Consider the following 25,468-nt stretch of genomic DNA (forward strand, 5'->3'; position numbering starts at 1 on the left):
GGAAAGAGTTAAGTGAAGCTGTGAACTTGGTGTCCTATCCAGGTTCTGCAAGTGCAGCTGGGCAGAGCAGCAGAGGGGCACCCACCCAGCAGTGACTGCTATGTGGGAAGCCTACTGGGCATAGAATAAGTTAAACTTTTTCTTTCAACTGAATAGGGAAAAAAATAAATTTAAGGCTTTGTATTTTGGGAATAATACATAGCAAACAGAATGAATCACAGAATCATCCTTATCAGTGGCATTGTTTTCAGTCTCAGAACAAGATTAGATCAGTGCTTGGGTAGGTGTCAGCAGCTCAGTCTCTAGCTGAAGAAGCCTGTGGTGTGTAGCAGCTGCTGTGATGTGCTGTCTGCCATGGCCCTCCTGGCACCTTAGACCAAACCTGTGGACTTTTTCTTAAACCTGCATTCAAGAAAGGTTTTTTTTTTTTTCATGAAAGTATGTAAGTAATCATTTATATGGCACAGAGCATCTCCTTCCCATGTTTTAAAAAGTAGAATAACACATCAACTGAAGATATGCTTCTTCACTTCAGTGAAAATGTCTTATTGGTGAGGGATTGGGGCTGGCAGCAGTGTGCCTGCAGTCCAGAGTATCCCAGTGTGTGGCAGAAGGGAAGGTATTTGAGGAGAGCAGACTCACCCATGTGTCTTGGGCTCCTTTAATTCAAGGGCCCTTTGTCTTATGCTGTTGCCTAAGCTCAGCAAGTCGCCTGTCACTGCAGTATTAACCGGAGATCTTGAAAACCTCTCATCTCTTTTCGCATAATTTTAGGGTTTGTGGTTACATTGATTCCTCATAGAGCTGAAAATTAATCACATTTCCACATGCCAAGTCAAAAGGAAAGTATGGTTTGCTCTCTGGCTTTTATGAGTAGTCTGTGCTTGTGAGAGGCTAGACCTTTGCTGCAGATACTGATGTTGGGACAGCTGAAGGAAACCCAGGAAGTTTATTTTCCTGTCTTAATTTTCCATGGCTAATAGAGCAATTTCCTGCTCCTCTTTCTAGATAGCTACTAATCTGTCCTTGCTCAGAAACAGGCTGAACAGCAGCATGAACTGTATGTATTGTTTCCAAGAGCAGTTCCTTCCTTGATCTCTAATTCCTGATTACTGTTTCACTTACTGAATTGCTGCTTTTCTGCCTTTGAACTTACATTACTTTCTTCTCTGCAAAGTCATTTTGTGACATTTGGAAGAGTTTGCCCAATGCACGGCTCTGTAGTGCTTGGGAAATAGCAGTAATGCTGAGGGTTGTGGTTTGCATTTGGAGCAGAGCATTCCCCTCTTCTGCCTGCAAGGCTCTGGCCCTGTGAGTCAGCATGTAACAGAGGTAGAGAAGTGTTGCACTTCTGTGCTTGTTGCTGATTAAAACTTAACCAAGACTGGGTTAAGGGCAGAGGTGAGCTTTTGAGCAGCAAATCAGGGCATGGTGTGTGGTGAAGGATAGAGGCAACCTGGCAGGTTGTGAATCCTGCTTTGGCGGCACAGTTGAGAGCTGGCATGCAGAAGGAGTGGAGCAAGTTGTTTGGGCAGGTGTTCGTGGATTTGTGAGGGTTTGCCACACCTGGCTGTCTCCCCAGTGTTTGTAGCTTGGGGACCTGGGAAAGAGGAGCTAAGCCAGAAAGGGTGGTGCTGGACAGAGCACTTGAGGACCTCAGATGATTGGTGTCCCTGGCAGTGCAGATTGTGTGGTGCTGTGGATGGTGCTGGTTCCCAACCAGCCAGTCTGGCTTCTTGAGATGAAGCAGAATGGTTTAGATTTCTTTTTTCCTTTCTGAAAAAAAAGAAATTTCCTATATTAATCAGCTTGTGAAGGCAAGAATTGGACTTGGAGTGGGATGTAAAGTGGGAGGTCAATCTTGTCTAAAAGCATTGCTCCCTTTCCTTGGATACAACACAAGGTTGGGGACCATGATGTGGGGCACAGGGTCAGGCATCAGGGAGCGGTGGCAGCAGATGCCATGTGAAGGAGATGCAGGGCTTTGTGGCCCCACCCCTGCTGCTGGAGCTGTTGCAGCAAAGCCAGGGTGTGCAGGCAGGTGGCTGTTGCGGGATGGCTGTTGCGGGATGCTGGTTGCTAAGCAACCTCTAGAGGTGGAGCTTTTTTGTTTGGGGCTTCCACATCAACGATTCTGATGATTTGCGACTAAACAAGGAGGAGAGTTGAGGGCTGCAAGACCTTGGCACCAGCAGCTCAGGTGCAGCCCTTTGGTCAGAATGGGAACTGACTGTGAGACGCTGGGGGAGGTAGATGGCATGTCTTCACTTTGAGACAGTGATGAGTTGAGGGTATGAAGCATAAGTGTCCTTGGTCCTTTTTATGTGGTGGCTTTGTCAAGAGAAAGGTGGGCAGAGGAAAGGCTGGGTGCTGCAGAAGCTCAGATAACCTGTGTATGCATTACCTACTGCCCTGCACTGGGGCTGTCTCCCTGGTCAGTTGCGAACTTGCCTGGGTAAGTTACTGCAATGGGTCTATTTTCTTACAGTCTATTCCCAAGCCCAGATGTTTATAGGACATTTGGGGAATCCTTTCCTAGAAACGACAAAATGCTTTGGATTAAATGAGATCCTGAAATGCAGCAAGAAGCTGTGCCTGTAGTTGCCTCAGGGCTGGAGGAAAGAGAGATTACTCTGGATGATGGCTTAAACTCTATTTCACAACATCCAGATGCTTCAACTGGTGACATTGCATTGAAGGATTTTGCATGCTGAATGTTAAGCAACCTGCTTTCTGGTTTGCCCTTTTCCCTAGCAATTGTGAGGTCCCTGCTCCACAGCTGGTACTTCTTGCTGGACCTTTGATGAAAGTGATGAATGTCCTGGGTGCACTTCCATATCATAAAACTCTCTTATCCCTGCTCCTAGTGTCCCCTCTGAACTCTGCTGGCAGGGCTGATGTATTTTAAAATGTATTTGCTTACCTGGAAGAGGCACGTTCCTGGCTTTGCCTGATGTGTTGGAGGAGACCGACTGTGCAATATTGTGTTTTGCAAGAAGCCTTAGTAAACTTCCATGCCCTCTGCACTCTTTCCTGGAGCAGAGGACAGGATGCAGGCAGCCAGCGGAGGGGGAATCCCATGCAGGGTTTGCTGGTGGTGTCTGTCTGTCTGCTGGCTCTGGTGTGTGCAGGACTCTGCTGCACCAGGTCTGTCTGTGCTGCGCTGCTATGCAGCTGAGGTCTGGGGGGGCTATGCTCCGCTCCAGGTGTTAAGTGAGCTGTGGGGTCCCCATAAAGGTGCAGGGCAGAAAGCCATTGGTTCCACAGTGCAGGTGGTCAGTCCTTAGAGCCAGGTGTGGAGCACTGCAACATGCATGCAGCATCCCACCTGCTTTCTGATGGGAGCTCCTGAAAGCAGTACATGCAGAGCACTGAGGATTGGCTGAACTAAGCAGCATGTTGCAGTGGGGTGCTGAAGGCCACAGCTGTCCCAAGGCCCCTCCAGAAGCCTTTGGCGAAAGTGTGACTGCATGTGGGGAGGGAATGGGTGCTGGAGAGCCACTGCATGCCAAGTGCTGCGCTGCTGTGGGGTGGTACAATGTTGCAGCCCTTCCCCAGGCTCCTGTTCCTGGGCACTGACTCACTGACCAGAGAGTCAGCATCAGCAGCCTGTTGAGGGGCTCTGACACCCAGGATGCTGGGGTGGCTCCACAGGGAATAGTGGCAGAGGGAGGAAGGCACTAGGCAGCTGCCTTGCCTTGCAGTGAGTGGGGGTTTTCCAGCTGATGACAGCTAGGCATTTCTACTTTTGCTAATGAGCTGCTGGCGTTGGGGAGGAGAGCCAGTGCCTGAGGGAAACAGTGAAATCAGAGAGCTCTGAAATAGCTCCTGCTGTGGCTGGAGCAGCTGCATGCCTCTGACGTCACTGCTGCTGCCCTGGTCAAGCTGCAGAAAGTGCAGCAAAAGGTCAGGAGCATGGGGTTTGGAGGGGACAATGGGATCTGTGAGTGCAGTGGAAGGCAAAGTCATGCTGTGGGTACTGAGCATCTGTTGATAACCTGCACAGTACACAACACTGTGACATTCAGGCTGTTAATGATGACCCATGATGTGCTGTGGCCATGGGGACGGTGTCCCTTGCTAACAGTCAGCATGGTCTGACTGGCAGTGTGGCCAGCTCTACTTGTCACCACTACCAGAAGCCTCAAAGGATGTGGGAGGAACACGGGAGTAAGGAATTTGCTAGCAGCAGAACAGCTGCAGGAATGCTTGTCTAGAAGTGAGCTGGACATGGGGTAGACACTTGTCCTGTCCTGCAGTGTAGTTGTGGGTGCTGGTGTAGAAGCCAGCCCTGTCCTGGGCTAACTTAGGTGTGACCTTATAGAAGCAGGGAGGGAAGCAATCCACAGTGTGGAATGTATCACAAGTTGCAATCTGTGCCCACTTTTTCAGTTCGCTGTTAGATGTTTCAAGTAGTCCCTTAATCTGGAGAAATACATAGTAGTTTTGCAAAGCTGAATCATGTTCTGTCCTAACTACCAGCTGAGAGAGTTTCATTTGCGTGCTAACAGCACTGTGTGAAAGCTATTTTTTGGCTTCTTGAGGTGTCCACCCAGAAGGGTCACAGCAATTTATTCCTGAACTTACATATTGAGCTGGGAGGTGTCACTTGAAAGGGTGGGAAGCTGGTGGCTGAAATGTGGTTTTAAAATGACTTGGGTCTTGAAAAACAGCTGTTTGCTGCTGTGTGTGGGTGGGAACTGGACATGCATGCTCTTGCGTGCAGACAGGCTTGGGCACAGAGCAGCGTGGTGCCACTGGCCTGGTGGTGGTCATACTGCTGGACAGATGGGCTGCTGAACCCTCCTGGAGCACAGGGAACATGATGCAGGTTGCAGCATTCTTTCCTATGTTTTCTGATGCCAGAAGGACCGTGTGTTGATTTTATTGTTTTCTTTTGAAGCAAGGCAAAGTCTGCCAGGTGGCAGAAGAGAGGCTGTGGATCATGGCCAAGTTGCCATCGTGCCATAAACTCAAGACTGGTGCGTGGGATATTCCTGTTCTCTCCTTGCAAATTTAGTGACTTCTTTTTGCCCTAACTTTCTCATTATTCATATTTGACCCAAGTCCTGTGTGGCGCAGTGCCATTGATTTGGCATCATGAGGGAGCTGACCCAGGCTTTCTGAGAATAGTGTGGTGAAATACATACAGTTTCATTGGCACTGGAGCTGGGGGTTCTTGCTATGGGAGGCTGCTGCCTGTCTCCAGAAGGCAATTCCATTGGAGGAGTGGTGTGGTTTGTGGCAGGAGAGGTGCTTTTCTGTCTGTAAGATGTGTTGGGAAAGCACAGCTTTGTGTTCCAGGGCCAAATGTGTGCACTACTGGGCTCACATATGAAAAGTAAGCAGATATCCCAGCTCTTGGCAACTGCTGACATAATATAACATATAATTGCCCAAGTACAAATTCAACATGTGTCAGTTAAGTCTTAATCTCACTGCATCAGAGCAGCTTGCCAGCCTCATTCCAAGAGGCTGCAAGCCCTTTGTCTGGAGTGGGCCAGTTTCCCCATAGCTGATCTGCGCAGAGGGCCCTGTGCTCGTCTCGCTAAGGCAGAGTCACAAAGGTTGTAGAGATTTTGCAGAATCATCTCTTCCTCCTATCTTCACACTCCTATTTTTCCTGCTTGACCTAGCTCATAGCTCAGCAGCTCTAGCCTTGGCCATCATGTGGCCTGTGGGTGAAGAGCTGCTATCTGCTTATCACCAGTGCTCAGCATCTTCTTCAGCCCTGGATTTAACATATTTTTACCAGCCTGACATCCTTCTTGTTCCCAGAAACTCAGGATCACGTTAGTGATTGCAGAACATGCCAGCTGAACAGCCCAAGCTTGCCAGACTCTGTTCGACGTTAGGAAAGCAGTCATTTCTCCTGCCTATGTGTCTGTAATATTTGGCAAAGCATCATGCTGATTTAAACCCACTGGGCAGAGAGACTTCTGCCTGTCTTCAGAGGGGGAGTATTCCAGGCAACCTTGTTGAGACCGTCCTGCCCTCTGTCACCAGCTAGGCTTTGAGGTTGACCTGTTAACTGCTAGTGGAGCAGGAGCTGCAGGAAAATCATCCCTGCAGTTATAGTAGGAACAATCTCTCATGTTTAGTTTGTGGCAGTCTCCTCTAGTGCCAGACTCTTGCCTTCATTGCTCTTTGCTACCTGAAGATAAGAGCTGTGCTAGGGCCAGGCCCTCCCAACACTTCTTGTTGTGTGGTGTGCTAGTCTTGGTCTAGTGAACAGGGCAGGGCAGCAGAGCTCCATCTGGGCAGCATGAGGTCTGCTTAGTATTTGAAGTGGAGAGGGTGCAAGTATTTGTCATATTTCTAGCGTGAGCTGCTCTGTTGGGCAGAAGAGCATTGTGATGTTGTGGGGTAAATAACTCCCAAGGATGGTACTTCACAAAGAAATTGTATAGATGATGGTATATTTTGAGTAGTTCTGTATAGATAGGATACAAATAATACAAAAGAGATGGCTCACCTTCAGGATGTCAAGGCTTGCAGGGGACTCCACGCAGGAGGGATCTCTGAGAAGAGATCTTTCCCTGGTGGTGGTCAGCCCTTAAATGGGGTTTGGGAGAGGTGGAGCCAGGCTCCACCCCTTCCAATCACACAGGTATATCACCTTCACCTGTGGCCCCATGGCTGACTGGGTGCTCACCTCAGGTGACCAATCAGTGGTTCAGGTCGTGATTCAGCAGTTCCCATACAGATGTGTTGTTCTGACATCTCTTTTCTAAAATGCTCCCAGGAAAGGGGAGGGAGGGAGCAGGTTTGGAGATGATGGGGAAAGTGTGAGTTACAGGCGCTGTATCAGTGAGACTACATGTTCATGTCATGATGGGACTGGATGCATGGTGTAAGGCTCGTGGGTGGATGAAGGGTAAATATCTGCACCTTACGGTTCCAGTAAGGGCTGGGTAGTAGTGGCAGGGGGTGGGTGAGTGTAATTCTTCAGACTTCCCAGTGCTATGCCTCTTCTGCATTAACTGAGTCCTGCCATGCAGTGTGGCTGCAGGATCCAATGGCCATAGGATATGGTGGCTTTTCATCCTGCCTGTTGTGTACACAGTACTTGCTGGGCAGATGAATTAGGCAATTAGCAAAAGCCTTTGGTGCTAAGCAAAGGGGGAAATGCCTTACTATAAAGGGAGAACTTCAGAAGATTGTGATTATCTGGGGGAACTTGGATTCCAGAACATCCTATCTCAGTGACTGAACTGAAGAAAAGACTGAAAATAGTGGGAAACAGAGGACTTGATACAAGGGTGTGAGCATAACGGGTCCTAGAAAGCTTCCAGTATTACTGTTCTCCATGTGTGATTACACAGCAGAAGGTAAGTCGCAGTGCTGAGCAGAGCCTTTCTATCCTGACTAGTGGAGAATCTACAGGAGCCAGGCAAGGAGGAGGACTGAGCCATACAGTTTGTCTAGCTTAGAACAGCAGGGCACCTGAAGCAGACCCTCACCATGTGACTAAGACCCCAATGGCAGAGGGAGTAATCAAATGCTCCCTGATTTGGATACAGCAGTACTCTGTGCCCAACTGCACATGCCTTTGCCACTGTTTTCTGCCCTTTCAGAGTTGTGCAGAGAGGAGCTCCGAGGTTCCACAACCCATCTGGGGCCACAGACACCCTGAGCTGCTGTCTGTGGCTTAGTTTAGGGGCTCTGCAGACCTTCTGCTCTCTTAGGGCCTCCACATCACCTCTGGGAAGGATCAGTGTTATGGTTTTATGATTTCTTTTGTATTATTGATATTCCACATGATGTCTTCATGTGGTGCATTGGGAGTTAAAGAGTTAATGCTGTGGTCTGTTGGTATAGGGTAAATAATCCCCAAGGATGGTACTCAAAATAGTATGGAAGATGGTATATTGCAGTAGGTCTATATAGATGGTACACAGATAGCAAGCAAAAGAGGGTGGCTCACCTTTAGGATGATAAAGGCTCACTGTGGACTCCACACGGGAGGGATCTCCAAGAAGAGACCCTTCCCTAGTGGTGGTCAGCCCTTAAATGGGGTTTGGGAGAGGTGCAGCCAGGCTCCACCCCTTCCAATCACACAGGTATATCACCTTCACCTGTGCCCCTGTGGCTGACTGGGTGCTCACCTCAGGTGACCAATCAGTGGTTCAGGCTGTGATTCAACAGTTCCCATACAAAGTGGTTAGGAGCTGGGGAGTGTGGCTGAGCGGTCTAAGGTGCTGGATGAAGGCTCCAGTCCCTGCGGGGGCGTGGGTTTGTGCTGCTGATGAAAGGACGGTCTGACCTCCCTGGGGCTTGCAGGGGAGGTTGTGTGGGCAGCGCAGAGCAGGGCTGAGGGAAGCAGACACAGGCAGCTGTGGAAGCAGTAGCTTCTATGTCAACATCTGGAGCTGATGAGTCACGGTGGTGCTGCAAGACGTCTGAGCCATGGGCTGCTACAGGGTTGAATTGAATGATTGATTTGTCTGGAAGAAGGGCATCTTGAAAAGAGCAAGCCTGGCTGTGAGGTGTGCCAGCACTGAGCAACTCAGCCCTCTCCTGCTCCATGCTGCAGTACCTCAACAAGCTGAAGCTAGTGTCTGGCTGTCAGCATCCCAGCCTGAGAGCACAGCTCCATGCTTTGGAGCTGCCAGCACATGGCTGTTATCACATGCATCCCCTGCCCTTCCGCATCCTCACTGTGAAAAATGCGATATGTCCTTCCTGCATGGGGTGCGTACTGGGAGACATTGCTAATCTCCAAGACCGGGGTCCTGGAGTCTGCACTGAGTATTATGTGTTCTGGAATTCAAATTACAAGTTGATCCTGGGATATAGGGACCAGTTGCTGTAAGCTGCTGAACTCTCCTGGGGTGATTGGAATGGTGAGAGTAGTCAGAATGGGTTTGAAGATCAAGTGGAGATGATCTCATAATGTGCCCGGGGTGTGAAAGGAGGTTGCCTCCCCTGCTTTCAGGCAGCCCCTGCAAGCAGTCGCTCCTGATTGTCTGCAGCGTGCAAGTTATCTTAAGTACATGTGGACATCCCTGTAAATTCATTGACAGATTCTGAACGAATTTGAGGATGGGTAACAAGTACCATTTTCATGCTTCAAGAATATTACTCAGCCCCTTTCTGGGCTCAGATAACATCAATGTGAGATTTGAATTACCAGAACTACCACCGACCTGATTGTCAGAAGGCTCATCCCTGCCCTTAATGCTGTAGGTAAGCCAGGTCAGGGACTCAAGTACCATGTCCTCAGTGCATGTGTGTCTGTTACTGATAGCCAGCTTGAAATTTCTTTATGGACACCTTAGGGATCTTTGCAGACAAGGTACAGATGTCCTGCAGCAAGCTGAAGCCTGGTGGCAGTACTTGCTTGCTAGCATTTTGAAAGTTGTTGAGGGATTTTCCATTTGTCTCCAGTTTAAGATTCTGTAGTGTATGGGCTCTGTCAAAAGCCAAAGAAGAGATTCTCCCTAGCTCTGTGGCAGATGGCCAGAGAGACAGATGCTGCTTGCAAATACGTATAAGTGAGACTAGTGAAGTATTTTGTGCAGTAGACTTGGAGCAACGTAAGAGGCTCACAGAGTCAAACAGCTTTCTTGTCTTCCATCTCTGGAAGCTGATTTTTGTCCCTTCCTAGCCCACATCACCCAGGCTCCTGATTACTATTTCTGGTTCCTGCTCAGTCCCGTGACTTGTTCAAGTTGCTTTGATACCTTGTTGGTCCTACTTTCACATATCCATTAAATGGTTTTGAGCATGGAAATTTCCAAGTCACAGTTTTTTCCCATAGCTGATGTAATTCATCTCTCCCACACATATATTTTGGGACTCTGGAATAAAAGCGAGCACTGCTGTGCTGGTTGCTGTGGGTATGCTGAGGGGCAGCATTATGGTGGCCTTGGGAATCAGACCTGAATTCCTGGCAGCCACTGTGTTTGACTGTGTGGCTATGGCACTGCATTAATGTGGCTTTGTTTTCTGTCCTGAATATAAAGCAGAGATGGAAAGCGGCACAGGCAGAGCTAATTGCTGCTGAAAGACAAATGTGGGGTGGATAAAGGGAATATAGAAGGGAATGAAGGGAAATCTGTTCCTGAAAATCAGCTGTTCCATGTAAGAACATTTCTTGCTTAGTGCAGGGCTGGGCTTGCATCTGAAGGCAGAACCCTTGTCCCCTGGGGAAGTGATGGGGAACAGATGAGAGAGCTGAGCAGATCTTGTCTCCAGTCCAGAGAGTTGCTGCTGTGCTTCTAATCCCTGCGCTTGGATTCTGCTGTGGGGCTCACCCAGTGCTCTGAGCACTCCCTTTTGGGGCTAGGATAGGAGGGCTGGTAGGTAGCCTTTGTATTGTCATCTCCAAGGCACTCTGTGCTAAGCCTAGCTAAGCTATGGTCTAGTGAAGTGGAGTCTCAGCAATTGGCTCCACAGGTGCTCCCCCCAGCAGGCACCTTGAATCTAGGTGGCACATCTCCTGGGGAGCTTTGTATTAGGTCTGGTCTTTGGGGCCAGTAGGATCTTTGGGCACTCCAGGCACTGGGACGCTAAGGCAATAAGGAAGTGAGTGAGCCTGGCACAAGGCACTGGGAGGTTTCTGTGGCCAGTGGGAACTGCTCAGTGTGTTGGGGAGCAGAGGCTGCAGGGCTGGAGGCTGCCCTGAAAAGACTGGAGGGGGATGCTCATCCTTACAGCCTTGGGGCTGGCATTGGTACCTGTCTTTGCAGCTGCCACAAAGCACGAACTCAATACAGTGCACTGCCGTCAGGCCAGCCAGAAATGCTTGGGATTCAGATTGGGCTGCTTGGTGACCTGGTTGCACACAGTTCCATCACTAATGACCCCAGCATTGGGGCCCTCGTGCTGCATTGTCCCATGCTCCTGGGGGCACAGCAGGCATGTCTAGCATTTGGTGGGTGGCAGGAGACAGGCTGGAGCCCAGAGCCTGCTGCAGGGCACCATAAGGGTATGTGTGAAGGGTGGCGTGGGTTGGGACGCACCCCAGGGAAGTGGCTTGGGGGAGCAAGACTGAGGTGCAAGCTCCTTGCACCAGCTGTTTTTCTGAGCAGCCCCAGATTTGGCTGTGTGCCCTGAGGCCCTGCAGTGTCCCCTTATGTCCTCTGTGCAGGTCAGAGCAGGTAAGCTGTAGGAAGTATGCATGCTGCTCCGCTCCCTACCTTGCTGCAGTCCCAAGCTGCCTTTCCTTTTCTTCTCCCCACGCTCCTATCCTTTCAGCTGTTTCTTTTATTCTTTAACTCATTTGTCCCTCATATTTGCTAGTTTTCTGTAAGACTTGCACATCTCCAACACCTCAGAGCCATCCTTGCTTTGGAAGGAGGCCAAATCTCCTGCTAAAAGGTGGTTTCTTCCATGCCTGGGCACAATCAGAGATTGTGAGATCCCTTTGTTGCAGCAGCCTGGGAAGCTTGGGATGATACTTCCTTGTTCTGCTTAAGCCAGCGTTCCTCCTTTTTCACGTCTGCTCCTCATTTGTGTAGTGAGTCTTTACCTGTGGCCAGGCTGCTGCTGCTCCTGCCCCTTCTCTCAGGCCCTTCAGTGCTGCTGTTGGCTCTGCTCTGGCCTTCCTGGGAGCCTGCTTGGAACTCACCAAGTGCTGATAGGTGGAGAGACCATGTTTTGCACTATCCTCTCTTGTCATTTAGGCTTATTTGGTTACACTCTGTGATTTCTTAAGGTCCTAACCCTGCTTTGGGGTAGTTTATGTTTTCATTCAAAAATTCTGGAGTAGAGTGGGTGATTACAAGCTTGTGCCAGTGTGGCACAGCCAGGCTGTGTGTGTCTGTTCTGCCAGCATGCAGAACTGTTTGGTCCTGCTGATGATGTCTTTAAGCATTCAGAAAGAACAAGCAAGGATTCATGAGAAGAAAGGAGGTGACCTAAAGACACCCAAGCTATTGTAGAAACTATACGTTACATCTCTGTGGCTGCCCAGGCAATGGCCTTGCACTTATCACTGTGGTCCACATGCGCTGGGCCTTGCATTCAGGCCCTGTCCCCAGCTGGTATAGTCTCCATCCCCTCGCTCTGTCTGTTTTCAGTTGCTTTATCAATGTCTTACTTCTATCTTACATCCTCACTGCCTCCCTCAACTTTGGATTTCATGCAGCTATTTGGATGTTTGCACCTGAAGGATGTAAAGCCTCAGTCCATCTATTTGCTGGCTCAGATGCTTGTACACTAGGAGGCATGCTGCTGCTCCAGGCATGCTGCTGCTCCCACCTCCAGTTGTGATGATGTCTTGTTGCAGGGCTTCCTCTCACACTTCCCTTTGAGGAGCTCAGTCTTGAGCCCAGGGAAGACAAGCTCTCAGAGAACTGTGAACTGCCTTTCCCGCATGGATCTATCCGCTTGTACCCTGGGTGTGTATCCCCTAGTCCCAGCCTTGCTGCCTTTGGCTTTTCCACATGCCCTTGAGTTTGTGGGCCCAGCAAGGTTCTATGGGCATCCCACATCAGGCTGGATCATGCAGTTGTGTCTACCTGCAGAGAGTCAGGCAATGCTGAATGTCTGCAGTCTGAATGACATTGCAGCCTGAATGCCCACCCCCTGCCTGGCTGGGATATGGGGCAGATGGATGGAGACCACAGGGTCCTAGACACCCAAAAGTTCCCTGCTGTTGTTTGGGTCTTAAGGCCTTTCAGGTGCCCTGTGATTCCCAAAGGTCAAACTGGGTGTGGTTTTTGGAGCCAGGGAACAGAACATCCCGTGAGAATGGGCTCACAGGACCTGTACCCTCTGCAGAGCCAAGGGCTGCAGTCAGCCTTTCCTTCCCTGGGCATTCCTTACCAATGAGGGTACCTGGGGGGGATCTGAGTGTCTCTTCTGTAAGGTTAGGTGTGTCCGAGTGCTAGCCCTGCATGTCCAGCCTTACATGTACAATGGGGTGCTGGGCAGTGCACATCCCTCCCAGCCTGTGTGCTCCTGGCACTTGATTGCCTTCCTGCCACTGCTGGAGTGCTTTACTTCTTGCCAGGGACTGAGGTGATTCTGTTGTTTTCCCAGGCTGCCCTGGAGAGCTGGCACAGGAACATTTCACACCATAAAGGGTGGATCTGATGGTGGAGGCATTACATGGTTGTTGCCTGGCCTGCACCAGGCCACTCAGTTTCCTAGGTTGCAGACCTGGGGCAGTAGCATGGTGCTGGCACAGCATGGCTCTCTGCTGTGGGGAGCACTGACAATGGCCAAGCAGTTAAACTGTTGTGTTGGATGGTATGCATGACGCAATAAATTAGGCCCTTCCCATCGTGTGTCAAGTCCTATCTGATCCATGGTTATGATCTCATGGTCCTTGTCTGTGCCATCTTCCCTTTTCTTCCTCTTCTTCCTGTCTGTGTTTTGTTTTCTCTCAGCTCTGATTTTACTTGTCTCCCTGCATTTTCTGTGCTTTCCCTTCCCTGTCCCTGCTTGCTTGCAGCTCCGCCATGCAGCTGGTCCCGCAGCTGGTGCGGGAGCTCTGCGGTCACAGCAGGCACTGGAGAACAATTCTGGTCTGAATCCTCTGTGCTGTCCAAATTTCCCCTTGTTTGGGAGCTGTGGGGTTGAAGCTGCCTCATGACAGGGGACAGGACACTCTGTGAGACCAGGAGCAGCCCCGTCATGGCTTGCTTCTACCTGGATGATCGGAGATGAATGACACCAGATTGGGTTGGGTTGGGAAAGATGTCCTGCCAGCTGAGCTGCTTTGCTATGAGGGAGAGCTCCATACTGTTGGGTTAACAGGGGGGAGGGATCACGTCCTGAAGTGCATATGCTGCTGGGGAAAGGCCAGGTCAGTTTTTGGAGTCTCCCCAGGCTGTACAGTGAGATGCCTACAAGGCTGTGGGGCTGATGTGTGCCCACATTTCATAGAATCACAAGGTTGGAAATGACCTACAGTCCAACTGTCCTCCCATCACCATTGCTGCCACATACCATAAACCATATCTTGTAGCTTCTTGTCCAGGTACCTCTTGGACACTGCTAGGGATAGTGACTCCACCACCTCCCTGGTCATGCTATTCCAGTGTCTGCTTGCTCGCTAAGAGAAGTTTTTTCCTTATATCTAACCTAAACCTGCTCTGGTACAACTTGTGGCCATTTCCTTGGGTCTTATTTGTTGCGTGGGAGAAGAGGCCAATCCCCTCCTCATCACAGCCTCCCTTCTGGAAGTTGTAGAGTGTAATGAGGTCTCCTCTGAGCCTCCTCTTCTCCAGACTAAACAGTCTCAGCTCGCTCAGTCACTCCTCGTAAGACTTGAGCTCCAGAACCCTCACCAGTTTTGTTGCCCTTCTCTGAACACGTTCCACAGCCTCAATGTCCTTCTTGTTGTGAGGGGCCCAAAACTGAGCACAGCATTTGAGGTGCAGCCTCACCAGAGCTGAGTACAGGGGGATGATCACCTCCCTGCTCCTGCTGGCTACACTATTTCTAATACAGGCCAGGATGCTGTTGGCCTTCTTGGCCACCTGGGCACACTGCCGGCTCGTGTTAAGCCGAGCATCAACCAACACCCCCAGGTCCTTTTCCTCTCTACATTCTTCAAGCCATTCTGCCCCAAGCCTATAGCATTGCATGGTGTTATTGTGGCCAAAGTGCAGGACCCGACACTTGGTCTTATTGAACCTCATCCCATTGAGCTCAGCCCAGCAGTCCAGCTTATCTAGATCCCTCTGAAGGGCCTCCCTACCCTCAGGCAGATCGACACATCCTGTCAACTTGGTGTCATCTGCAAACTTACTGAGGGTATGCTTAATGCCCCCATCTAGGTCATCTGTAAAGACATTAAACAAGATGGGCCCCAATACCAACCCTGGGGGACACCACTCGTAACGGGACGCCAGCTGGACTTAACTCCGTTAACTGCTATCTGCTGGGCATGGCCCTCTAGCCAGTTCCTTACCCAACGAAGAATATACCTGTCCACACCACGTGCAGCCAGTTTCCTCAGGAGATTACTGTGAGAGACTGTGTCAAAGGCCTTGCTGAAGTCCAGGTAGACTACATTAACAGCCTTTCCCTCATCTACCTGTCTGGTCACCCAGTCATAGAAGGAGATGAGGTTGGACAAGCATGACCTGCCCTTTGTGAACCCGTGCTGGCTGGGCCTGATCCCCTGAACACTACACATGTGCTGTGTGATCTCACCCAAGATGATTTGCTCCATGACTTTCCCTGGTATCAAGGTCAGGCTAACAGGCCTGTAGCTCCCTGGATCCTCCCTATGTCCCTTCTTGTAGATGGGAGTCACATCAGCAAGCCTCCAGTCTTCTGGAACCTTTCCAGATAACCAGGGGTAGTGATAGGTGGCTGAGAGCGGCTCAGCACTCACCCCTGCCAGCTCCCTCAGCACCCTGGGATGAAGCCCATCCGGTCCCATAGACTTGTGACAGTCCAGTTGGAAGAGAAGCTCTCTAACTGTCTTCACCTGAATCACTGGGGGTGTATTCTGCGCAGCATCCCAGACTTCCGGATCAGGGCATAAAGTGCCCTGAGGGTAACCTATCTGACTATTAAAGGCAGATGTAAAGAAGGCATTGAAGACTTCAGCCTTCTCTTCATCCTCCGTGGTCACATCCCTTGCTGTATCAAGTAAATGATGGAAATTTTTCTTGGTTCTTCTCTTACCATCGACATATTTATAAAAGGATTTCTTATTTTCTTTTACTGCCATGGCCAATCTGTGTTCAGGTTGGGCTTTTGCCTTCCTAACTTCCTTCCTGCATACCTTTGCAACTTCCTTGTAATCTCCCCAAATAGCCTGTCCCTTCTTCCAGAGGACATAGACTCTCTTTTTTCTCCGGAGTCATAAGTTCATAAGTTCATAAGGTTGGAAAGGACCTATAAGATCATCTAGTCCAACCATCCTCCTATCACTATCTCTACCCAACTACTAAATTAAGTCCTTTAGCACCTCATCTAAACGCTTCTTGAACAGCGCTAGGGATGGTGCCTCAACCACCTCCCTAGGCAGGCCATTCCAGTGCCTGACCACTCTTTCAGAAAAGAAATGCTTCCTCAGGTCTAATCTAAATCTTCCCCGGCGCAACTTGTGGCCATTTCCTCTCGTCCTGTCATTATTTATCAGGGAGAAGAGGCCCACCCCCTCCTCACCACAGCCCCCCTTCAGGAAGAGGGAGAGTGCAATAAGGTCTCCTCTGAGCCTCCTCTTCTCCAGACTGAACAATCCCAGCTCCCTCAGCCGCTCCTCATAAGACTTGTGCTCCAGGCCCCTCACCAGATGTCTCAAGATGAGCTCCCGGCTCATCCACCCTGGTCTGCTCGCCTTATGGCACTCAGGGACAACCTGTTCTTGAGCCTTTAAGATTTCCATTGTGAGGAGCATCCAGGCTTCCTGGACACCTTTACCCTAAAGGAACGACTAACAAGGGACTTGTGCAACAAGCATCCTGAACAGGTTAAAGTCTGCCGTCTGGAAGTTCAAGATAGCAGTTTTACTAGTCACCCTTCTGACATCTCCAAGAATAGAGAATTCTACAATTTTATTTCCAAGGGGAGCAGGGAATATGCTTGCTCATCTGATGTGTATCAGAGGAACTGGGGCCTTACTGATCCCTATCTGCTCTGAGAGGGCCCGGGAACTAAATTAGGGCCCAAAATTATGGGCTTGCTATTCACAGAAGCATGGGATGAGGCCTTGGACTGTTCTTTGTCCTGTCATCTTTTTGAGAAGCAATGAGTGGTTTCTGCTTCCTTCAGTATGTTCCTGACTGTAACCATGCTCTTGCCACCTGCATGGCACTGAAGTCCCAATAGGTTTTTCAGAGTCCTGTGTGCACATCCCATCTGGTGTCCTTTCTGCAGCAGGCACTGTAGCTCTGTTTGAGATGCTCATGTGTGTAGCTGGCACCTGATGCGCTGTCTGACTGTGGGCTTCTGCGTTTCATTTGAGCTAGGTCCACTTGCCTTTCTGGCCCCTGCGCAGTGTGACCTGCTGTGGACATTAAGTCCCTGTTGTCTGTGCTGTCCTGTGCTGATAGCAGCGTAGAGGAAACCCTGCACAGTGTACTTCTGGTCAACACAGAGCTCACCAGGAAGGTGTAACAGAGCAGGACAGCAACTGCTGGGATATGGAGCCATGCTGCATTGGTGGGCTTGGTGTCTGCCTCCAGCCAAGCTGCCAGCATGGCCTGTGCAAACCTGGGCAGGGAGCTTTTGGAATGAACTGCATGGCCATGCTGTGGTCCTGGTCAGAGAGTGCAGAGGTGCATTTCCGTCACCAGGAACCAGGAATTCTTCTTGTTGCAGAAGGGAGCTCCTTTTTTGCTGATCTTTTCAGGAGAGGTAAAAGATGTCTGTATTGTGTGTGTCGTGGCATTATGGTTGTTTTGACACAAATAGAATGGTACTGGTTCTGAGCAGAGGATGTGCTGCAAGCAGATAGTGTCACCTGGACCTCTTCAGCTCCTCAAAGTCATTTCGCATATTCTTCCCTTCAGTAGGCTTCACTGTCACCTGTGTGAGTGGTTGCTTTATCTTCTACCAACATCAGCCAGGCTTTTCCTTAGGGCTGCAGCCTGTTCCTTGCCCTGCTGTTTCCCCTGGGGACAGGTGCTTGCAAGGAAGGAGCGTGTGGTCTTGACGGTAGAGAGTTGTGAGCATCACACAGTGAGCTGGTGGGCAGCTGGACAGTTAGGGCTGAGAGGGGGCTTCTCCCTCTGCCTTTCGGTGGGTATGTGCACCCTAAGAACAGGAGCGTGCACAGGGTTTGCTGGCTTTGTCTGACTTGTGCTTTCGCTGGGGGATTCTGGTTGCTTAGAGTACTCTGAAGTTTTCATCAGCATTTGTCCAAACTGTTGGGTGCTCCCTGAGCACACAAGCTGCCTGGCCACTGCTTTTGGTGCCTGGCAAGCATCACCCAGTGCCTGCTCTGTCTGACCATTTGCCCCTGCTTTCTGGACCACTGCTGTCAGCTGTAGGCCACCAGGTTGGGGAGCAAGAAGGCCAAACTGGGAGAAGCCATAGCTGAGAAGTGACCGTCCCTGGTGTGGGACCTGTCAGCTGGGTGGTGTGGTGTGGTTGTGCATCGCAGCCAAGCAGGGCAACCAAGCTGCATCGTTAGTGGGTTACTGGATTCACGGGATGGAATTCTGCAGTCCTATGTCTCCCTGCTCAGGAGCTTTGCTTGTAACAGTCTGTGCTGCATGAGAGGAATCAGTGGCCCAACACTGAAAGCCACCCATCTCTGAACTCAAGCTGGTTGCCTCTGTAAGCCCCAGCCAGCTCCAGGTGGGCTGCAGGTTGACCCTGGGGCTGCTCATTCCCTGCAGAAGTTAGTCAGGCAAGGCAGGAATGAGTGCAGCCCCTGCACTGCCTGCCTGCCATGGGCTGCTCAGGCTGAGGTGCTGGACAGTACCTAGACTGTTCTGCAGCAGCTCTACCAGTGCCCTAGGGTTTCCCACCACTCACTGAAGATAGGATCCATCTCTCTGCTGTGATGATGTTAGCTTTTGGTTGATGGATATTCTCAGGCATTTGGAGTACCACAAGGTGCAGTACACCTCTGCGGTGCAGCCATTGGTGTTTGCTCCATGCTGTTGTTCCTTCCTGGAGAGCAGAGCAGCATGTGGAGCCATGTGTGCCATTAATGGAGCTGTGCTGCCTGTCATGTTCTCTTCTTTGGTATGGACAGGGGTGGTGAAAGAGCTTCTGTTCAGCTCCTGCTGTCAGTACATCTCCAAGCTGACTGTTGAACTAGAGCAAGCAGGGTGCTTGGATTTTGGAGGCAGTGCAGTGTTTTCTGCCTTCTGAACTGTTCAGGAGCCTCTATGATGTAGAGAATTGCTACATTGACTCAGGGTTAAACTGTATAGCAGATCTAGCTCCTTGCTGAAAAACCCATGTAGCAGCTGAGTGACAAAGCTCCTTCCCTCTGGTACCTGGACCAGGATGAGGCAGGTGTTTGCAGGTGAGAGAGGCTGAGCACTGAAAGGAAGGCAGATAGAACTGGCAGTCTTCCATGTGGGGTCTGTGCCTCAGTGAGGGGCTGTGTTTCAGGCACAGTGCTCCTAGTGAGATGGGAGCCTGAGCACTGTGGGGGGAGCTGACGGATGCCAGTGGGCAGGTGGGAAGGCAGCCCAGTTTTGAGCTCCGCTGCGGCTGCAGTACACATCAATCAGTGTGCGGGGGTGTTGGAGTTGAGGAAGCGGTTACTCTGCAGAAAGCGCTGCCTTGTATGTGGCAACAGCCCAGCAGAGAGGAATTGTGCTGGCAGCATGAGGATGGGAAGCTTTCACCGAGGTAGGAATCACTTAGTATGCTCTGTGGCACTGGGGCTGTTTGGGGGGACAGCTGGTCCAGGCAGCTGCAGCATCTAGGCTTTCACCAGCAGCACCTGCCTAACAGAGCAGCAGTCTGGGTTTGTTGCAGGTTCTAGAGTCTGGGCAGGGGGAGAGGGACTGTTTTCCAGCTAGGGAACAGTTTGAGACAGTGCAGATCACTGTCTTTGCCAAGCCTGCATGAGGAGCATTGATATTCACTCAATAGGAGCTGGGAACACCCTGTGTTTCTGACCTCCTCACGCAAACATCAGCAGGGCAACCGCTAGGATTTTTTGGCCTCACTGCAGGTCCTGCAGCAGCATTGCATGTCAGAAGGCTCAGTGCTTCCAGGCATGGTGCTCTGGGTTGTCCACCACAGCACAGTGGACTGGCCATGTTCGGCTGGGGCTGTTCCAGGTTTCTGCAAGTCCCCTGCTGCCTGCAGTGCCAGGAATTGAGGCTCCCCCCACCAGTGGTGGTGTGCCCTGGGAGTTCCTGCAGCCGCTGTCTGTCCTGCAGCTTAGCAGTAGTTTTTATCTGGCAGTCCCACAGCGCCCTTGGCAGCTGCTGTACACAGTGGTGAGAGAGAAGCACATTTCCATTTGGTTGGTGTGCAGCTCTGACCAGCCTGGGCACGCTGTGGGGGGTGTTCATGTATTCAGCATAGGGGGCTTTGCAGGGATGCTTATGTGTGATGCTTTAGAAACAGAATCCTCCGGTCCTAGCTGCTGCATGGCAGCATCCTCAGTGGGGGAGCAAGGAGAAGAAAGCTGAACCCAGGGGCAAAGGGCCCATTCCTAAAAGCAAATCTGGCAGCACTGAGTGAATGGGAAGTGGAAGGAGATAGCAGGCTCAGGTAAAATCCTGCTTGTCTGGAGGGAACAGGGAAGGGAAAGTTTTAGGAAGGGAACACTGTGGAGGCTTGAGCTGTGATGCATTGTGGAAGTGTGGGGGCAGAGTGGGAAATCTGTGAATCCACACACCAACTTGAAGGGAATGAAGAGGAAAACACCAAGGAAAAGAGTAGCAGGGGGATGGTGGGAGAGCACTGGTATTGCAGGCAAGCCCATGTGTGATTCCAGTAAGGCTTCTTTGCAGTTGTTCTAATGTGCCTGCCTCAGGAGCTTGGCTCAAGCTGAAGAGGAAAAGGGTCTGGAGTAACACATGGGTGGGCAGAGCCTTCAGCCAGCCAGGACAGAGTGGAAGGGGACTTCGGAGCAAACACAGCCAGGCTGTGTGAGAAGGGCAGGGCAAGGTGTGAACTAAACCTCTCCTGCCAGTCTGTGGTGTGTCAGTTAAGATGTCCCTTTGGAAGCTTGCTGAGACCTACGGCCTTTTTTCCACCCACTGATGTCCACATCTGGTCTCTGCAGGGGCGCTGAGCTTTCTGCAAAGGGGAGATGGCAGGAGCTTGGGTTTTCCATCTGAAAAGTGCTGTGAGGTAGCAAACACTGCACAGTTAGCTTCTTGCTGTCTGGAAACACGTTCTCTATCTTTAAAACTTAGGCAATTCCTTCTTAATTCACAGAGGTGCTCCAGTAATAAACACCCACTGGCTATGAAGCTTTGGAGAGCTGCACCAAAAACCATGGGGAAAATGAACTGATCAGGCTCCCTGGGGAAAGAAGGGGATGAAATTGCTTGCTAACAATATGCTGGAAGCTGTAGCCATGTTCACCCACATGGATAAAGATGGGGAGGCCAGGCAGGAAGTACTGTACTGCGGCTGCATGACAAAGCTGGGGCAGCTGCCTCGTCTCAGGTGCTCACCCAGTCTGTAACCAAGTTCTGAAGGTGCACTGGCATGCTGGACATCCAAGTACTGTGGGAATGATTGGTGCACTGGTACTCCTGCTCTCCTTGGAGGCTTCCTCCCATAGCTGGGCTTCCAGCAGGAGTGGGCTGTGTGATGGAGTGCAGGCAGTGAAGAGTGGCAGTGTTGTTCTGGGTTCAGCCATCCTCAGGCCTTGATATTGCAAAGGTACAAGAGGAGCCAGGCCAAGGCTTGCCCACAGAGCCTAGCCAGCCTTGCGCATGGCATCCCTCACCCTGCTGATCTCTGGTTCTGTCTGTGTGGATGTAGCATCAGCTTCCCTATGCATCCTCACTGTGTTCATTGTGGCTGTGTCCGGGAGTGAGTCAGTGACAGCATGGCCATCCTGGCCTGTGCTGCCTGTGCCTGGGCCAGACACATCTCCAGGGTTCAGCTGGGTGTTGCTGTGCCTCCAGGGCCCCCTCATAGCTCTTTCCCTCTCTTTCACTGGGAGTGGTTCCCACCCTATGCAGGCCAAGCACTATGGAGGGGCTTCTGCATGAAGTAGCCATCAACCCTAGAGACTGAGTGGCTTTATGCCTGCTCCTGCCTTCCGCCAGGACATACCTCTTCTGCTGTGCCATGACCCTGGGGCTTGGGAGCAGCCATGGGGCTGTGTTCATCAGGGCTGGTGAAATGTGACATAACACAGGCTCAGGAGGTCTCACCTCAGGCACTAGTTGCTGTTGCAGCTGCCTAAGAAAAGCTCCAGTGAGCTTGTTAGTTCTAGATTGTGGCACAGGCATGTCTGCTGTGATGCTCTTCCAAATGACAGCTCTGTCCCAACATGCCACAGCCATATAAGCTCCAAGCATAGAGCTGCAGCTGCCTCTGTGGGCTTTGCAGTTGGGTGTAGACCATGACCCTGGGAGCACTGAGGGGTTCTGCCATCCCTCCGGCCCATCCCTAGCAGTGCTAGGGTGAGAACAGACCTGGGACTTGGACCTGATGGGCCTTCCTGGAACAGGCCCAGTTTGCTCTTCACACATGGTGAGCCCTTGGTCCCTGCTGCAGCAATGGGCTGCAGGTGCTGGTGATCTGGTGATACTTAGGAGCTGGGTAGCACCTGTGTCCAGCAAAGCTGGAGGGGAATGCTTGGTGGGCATGTACCATGCTACGACCAGTGAAGGGAGTGGAGGGGAGCAGCCAGGCCATGGTGAGAGAAAGAAGCGATGGGTTTAGGGGATATGTCAGTCACATTCCTCAGGGTTCTGCCCTTACACTGGTGATTTCATGTTGGCTCAACCACCCTGAAACTGCTGCATCATGCCTTCGTCAGCTCTCCCTACTTAGAGACAAAAGCGTGGTCCCCAGAGCTGGTCCTCGAGGCAGATGCCACACATCCTGACAGGGGCTGGTGCTGCTGCAGGGCCCAGTGCCTGTTCTGGGGCCAAGTGTGGATGGCATGGGGCTGGTAGTTGGTGTGACAAGTTCTGTCTCTCTCTTATGCAGTTTCAGAGCAGGGTGAACAGCAGCCATGATGACAGAGAAAGGCCCTGATTCGGAAGTGAAGAACGTGCAGGAGGAGGCCCCGCAGCAGCAGCTGGAGGCAGCCACACACAGTCCTTCTGCCACAGCTGCCGGCACTGCCAGCCAGGACGCTGAGGCCAACGAGAAGCCCGATACCCGGAACACAGAGCCAGTGAGTTCAGCAAGGTCCCGGGGGGTCAGGAGGGAAAGGCTGGCTCTGAGTGACCATCAGAGAAGGTAGCTTTAGCTTCCTGCTGTTCCCAGCAGCTCCTGGGGTCAGACAAGAGCAGGGCGCTCGGCTCACCCAGCCCACAAATTGCTGCCTGCAGGGAGGAGGGGGCCCTAGCTGTTACATGCCAGACCCTTTATCTGTAAGTGCCATTTTCTGCTGTGCTGTGGCTCTGCAGTCTCTTGTCTTTCCCTGAGGGTCAGGCATGCAAGGTGTGGGCTTGGCATAGCCACTTTCTCAAGCTCTGAGCTTCAGTTAGTGTCCTGCGGAGTGCAGCCTGGGCACACGCATATGAGAAGCCTGTGCATTTCAGGAGGTGAGCGTTATGCTTATGCCAAGGGCAGAAGGCAGCAGGTAGCCAAACATCCTAGAAACTGAGCTACCTCGACAGTGTTGGGAGCAACCAGTGCACCCCAAGGACTGCCACTAGGCAGGGAGCTTCAGCTCTGCACTGCTGCCAGAGCTGCCAGCAGCCACAGAACTGCATCAGCTCCCTGGGCAGGAAGGTCTTAGCTGCTGAACCAGCACCAGACTCACAGACATAGTCTTTCCAGAGACTGTGTCAGCAGCATGGGATGGGGGAGCTGTTTGTAACATGGACTCTTGCCTTGCTAAGGGACAGAAGCAAAGGCTTCCATCTTTCCAGCAGTGCCAGGTTACCCTGTGCTTCTTTCACCCTCCAGGGCACAGACATGGAGGAGAAGGACTACAGTGAGACAGATGGGCTCTCTGACAAAACAACACCTAGCAAGACCCAGAAGTCGCCCCAGAAAATCAACAAGAAAGTCAAAAGTGCTATCTGCAGAGTGACCCTGCTCGATGCCTCTGAGTATGAGTGTGAAGTGGAGGTGAGTCCTGTGCTTGGGGGAGGTACAGTGGAACTGAACAGGAGATGTGTCGGCCCAGGGCTGGCCTCGAGCAAGTCCCCAGTGTAAGGGTTCTTCCAAGGGCAGCTTTGTAGTACCTCTCATACAGACAAAATGATCCACATAAATAACTATTCAAGTTGGAAGTTAAAAAAACGTCTGGGAAGACAGACCCTAGCAGACAGTTTCAGCCCAGAGAGTTCAAACTTGTTAGCTAGTCACTATCAGTGTATAGAAAGCAGAAGCTTCATAGTTGGTGATAAAGCTCTGCCTTAAAATATATGCCTAAACATACGTGCTTGACACATACATATGCCATTGTATCTGTTGATACCTCAGGAGCACAGCATGTTTGCTGTCCCACATGTCAAGGCGAAGGATATGTGTGCATGTGATTGTGTGAAGAGGCCAAGTGTAGGCACACATGGTTTTCCCAGACAGGTTTGCATGTGCACACAGACCCACACACATTTTGGCAGCAGTACAAACTCTTCCTCACCCCAATCTTACTGTTTTCATCTTCTCATCTCTCATTGCTCTGCCCCATGTGGCTGGCAGTGCAGGAACAGTTTGGGAGGTGTGTGGAATCCTGGCAGCAGCATGTGTATATGTATGTATGTGTGAGTAAACAAAGGTGATACACATGTGTTGTTCCTGCACCTTGTGTGTGTGGGCAGGGCAGCAGGCTGTGCACCCTGCCCTGGGCGCATGATCTGCTCACTATTTGTGCACCATCACAAGCATGCAGCGTGGGCACATGATTGCCTCGTAGTGGCTGTTGCTGCAGGAAGGAACAGATGGACTGGTGCCCGCCAATGGCTGCCTTATGCTGGGACACGCTTCAAGGCTACTTGAGCTGCTGTCAGCATAGTGAGAAGACACCCAGCATTAAATCAAGGCTAGAGTTTAGACTGGTTCCTGCTTTTAGGGGACTGGGGAGGGGACTCTGAGGTGGAGGAGTGTTTGCCAGGAGAGCACATTTCTGTCCCTTACTCTTGCTGCTGTCTCCTGCCTGCAGGCACTTCTCTGACCTATTGCATCTTACTGGTCAGAGGGACATTTCTGAGAAACTTAATGTAAAAACGCTAAAGATGAGACTGCTCAGAAGCAGAAATCCTCAAGCCTTTGCTAGGGAGACCTTTGCAATTGCTGCTGGTGAGTGACTGAAGGGGTCTTGTTCCCAGAAGGGTGACAGCAGCTTGTGAGCTGGCTGCACACAACAGATCTGTATCTGTATGCAGGTCCTGGCTCTATGAGGTCTCAGCTGTGCAAGATTAATGAATGTAAAGAATGTAGCTTCCTGCTCTCCATGGCTGCACTGGAAAGTGAGTGCCCCAAGGCAGCTGATGAGGGTTGGGGAGCTGGTGTTTGCACTGCAGCACTGGCAGTGATGCCTTTAATCTCTCTGCTCCTGCAGCCCTAACTGTCATTTCAGTGGTAAGGTCTGTTACAGCAAGCCTTAGTGACTGTGGCAAGATGGATCCTCACAAGAATGAAAGCTCCCTCAGAAAGGAACTGGAGCAGAGCGCTTACCATGACTGCAGTGGGCTCATGGAACAAAGGAGTGACTTTGGTCAGCCCTGAAGCAGCATGAGGTGGTATCATCCTTCCCCAGACCCCATTTGCGTGTGCCAAGCAAAACCTGCATGCAAACAGAAAGCCAGGTTGTACAGTGGCCGGCTGCTTCATTATCAGAACACTACTTTTCACCAAGCTTAGGGAAAGCACAGTATTACAGTCCCAGATCTCACTGAGGTTTGTTTTTAGTCTCATTTTGTTCCCAGTGCTTGATGTTGGCTTGTGCTGTGGCTTGCAGGGCTTTACTCATGATAAGGTCAAGTTC

At 51.1% G+C, this 25,468-nt stretch overlaps 1 protein-coding gene across 8 annotated transcripts in view; it reads left to right on the forward strand.

Moving 5' to 3' along the window:
- Positions 1-25,468, forward strand: part of EPB41L1 (erythrocyte membrane protein band 4.1 like 1) — a 72,961-nt gene that overhangs the window by 14,046 nt on the left and 33,447 nt on the right. For all 8 annotated transcript variants that reach the window (XM_065754193.1, XM_065754196.1, XM_065754198.1 and 5 more), the window contains 2 exons: positions 22,513-22,702; positions 23,443-23,607. In XM_065754193.1, coding sequence (XP_065610265.1) covers positions 22,538-22,702; positions 23,443-23,607 — 330 coding nt within the window. In that variant the 5' untranslated portion in view covers positions 22,513-22,537. The remainder of the gene's footprint in view (positions 1-22,512; positions 22,703-23,442; positions 23,608-25,468) is intronic.

The sequence above is a fragment of the Cyrtonyx montezumae genome, unplaced genomic scaffold (genome assembly GCF_038088225.1).
Source record: "Cyrtonyx montezumae isolate F1298 unplaced genomic scaffold, pur_monq_1.0 scaffold_9, whole genome shotgun sequence".
Taxonomy (NCBI): Eukaryota; Metazoa; Chordata; class Aves; order Galliformes; family Odontophoridae; genus Cyrtonyx; species Cyrtonyx montezumae.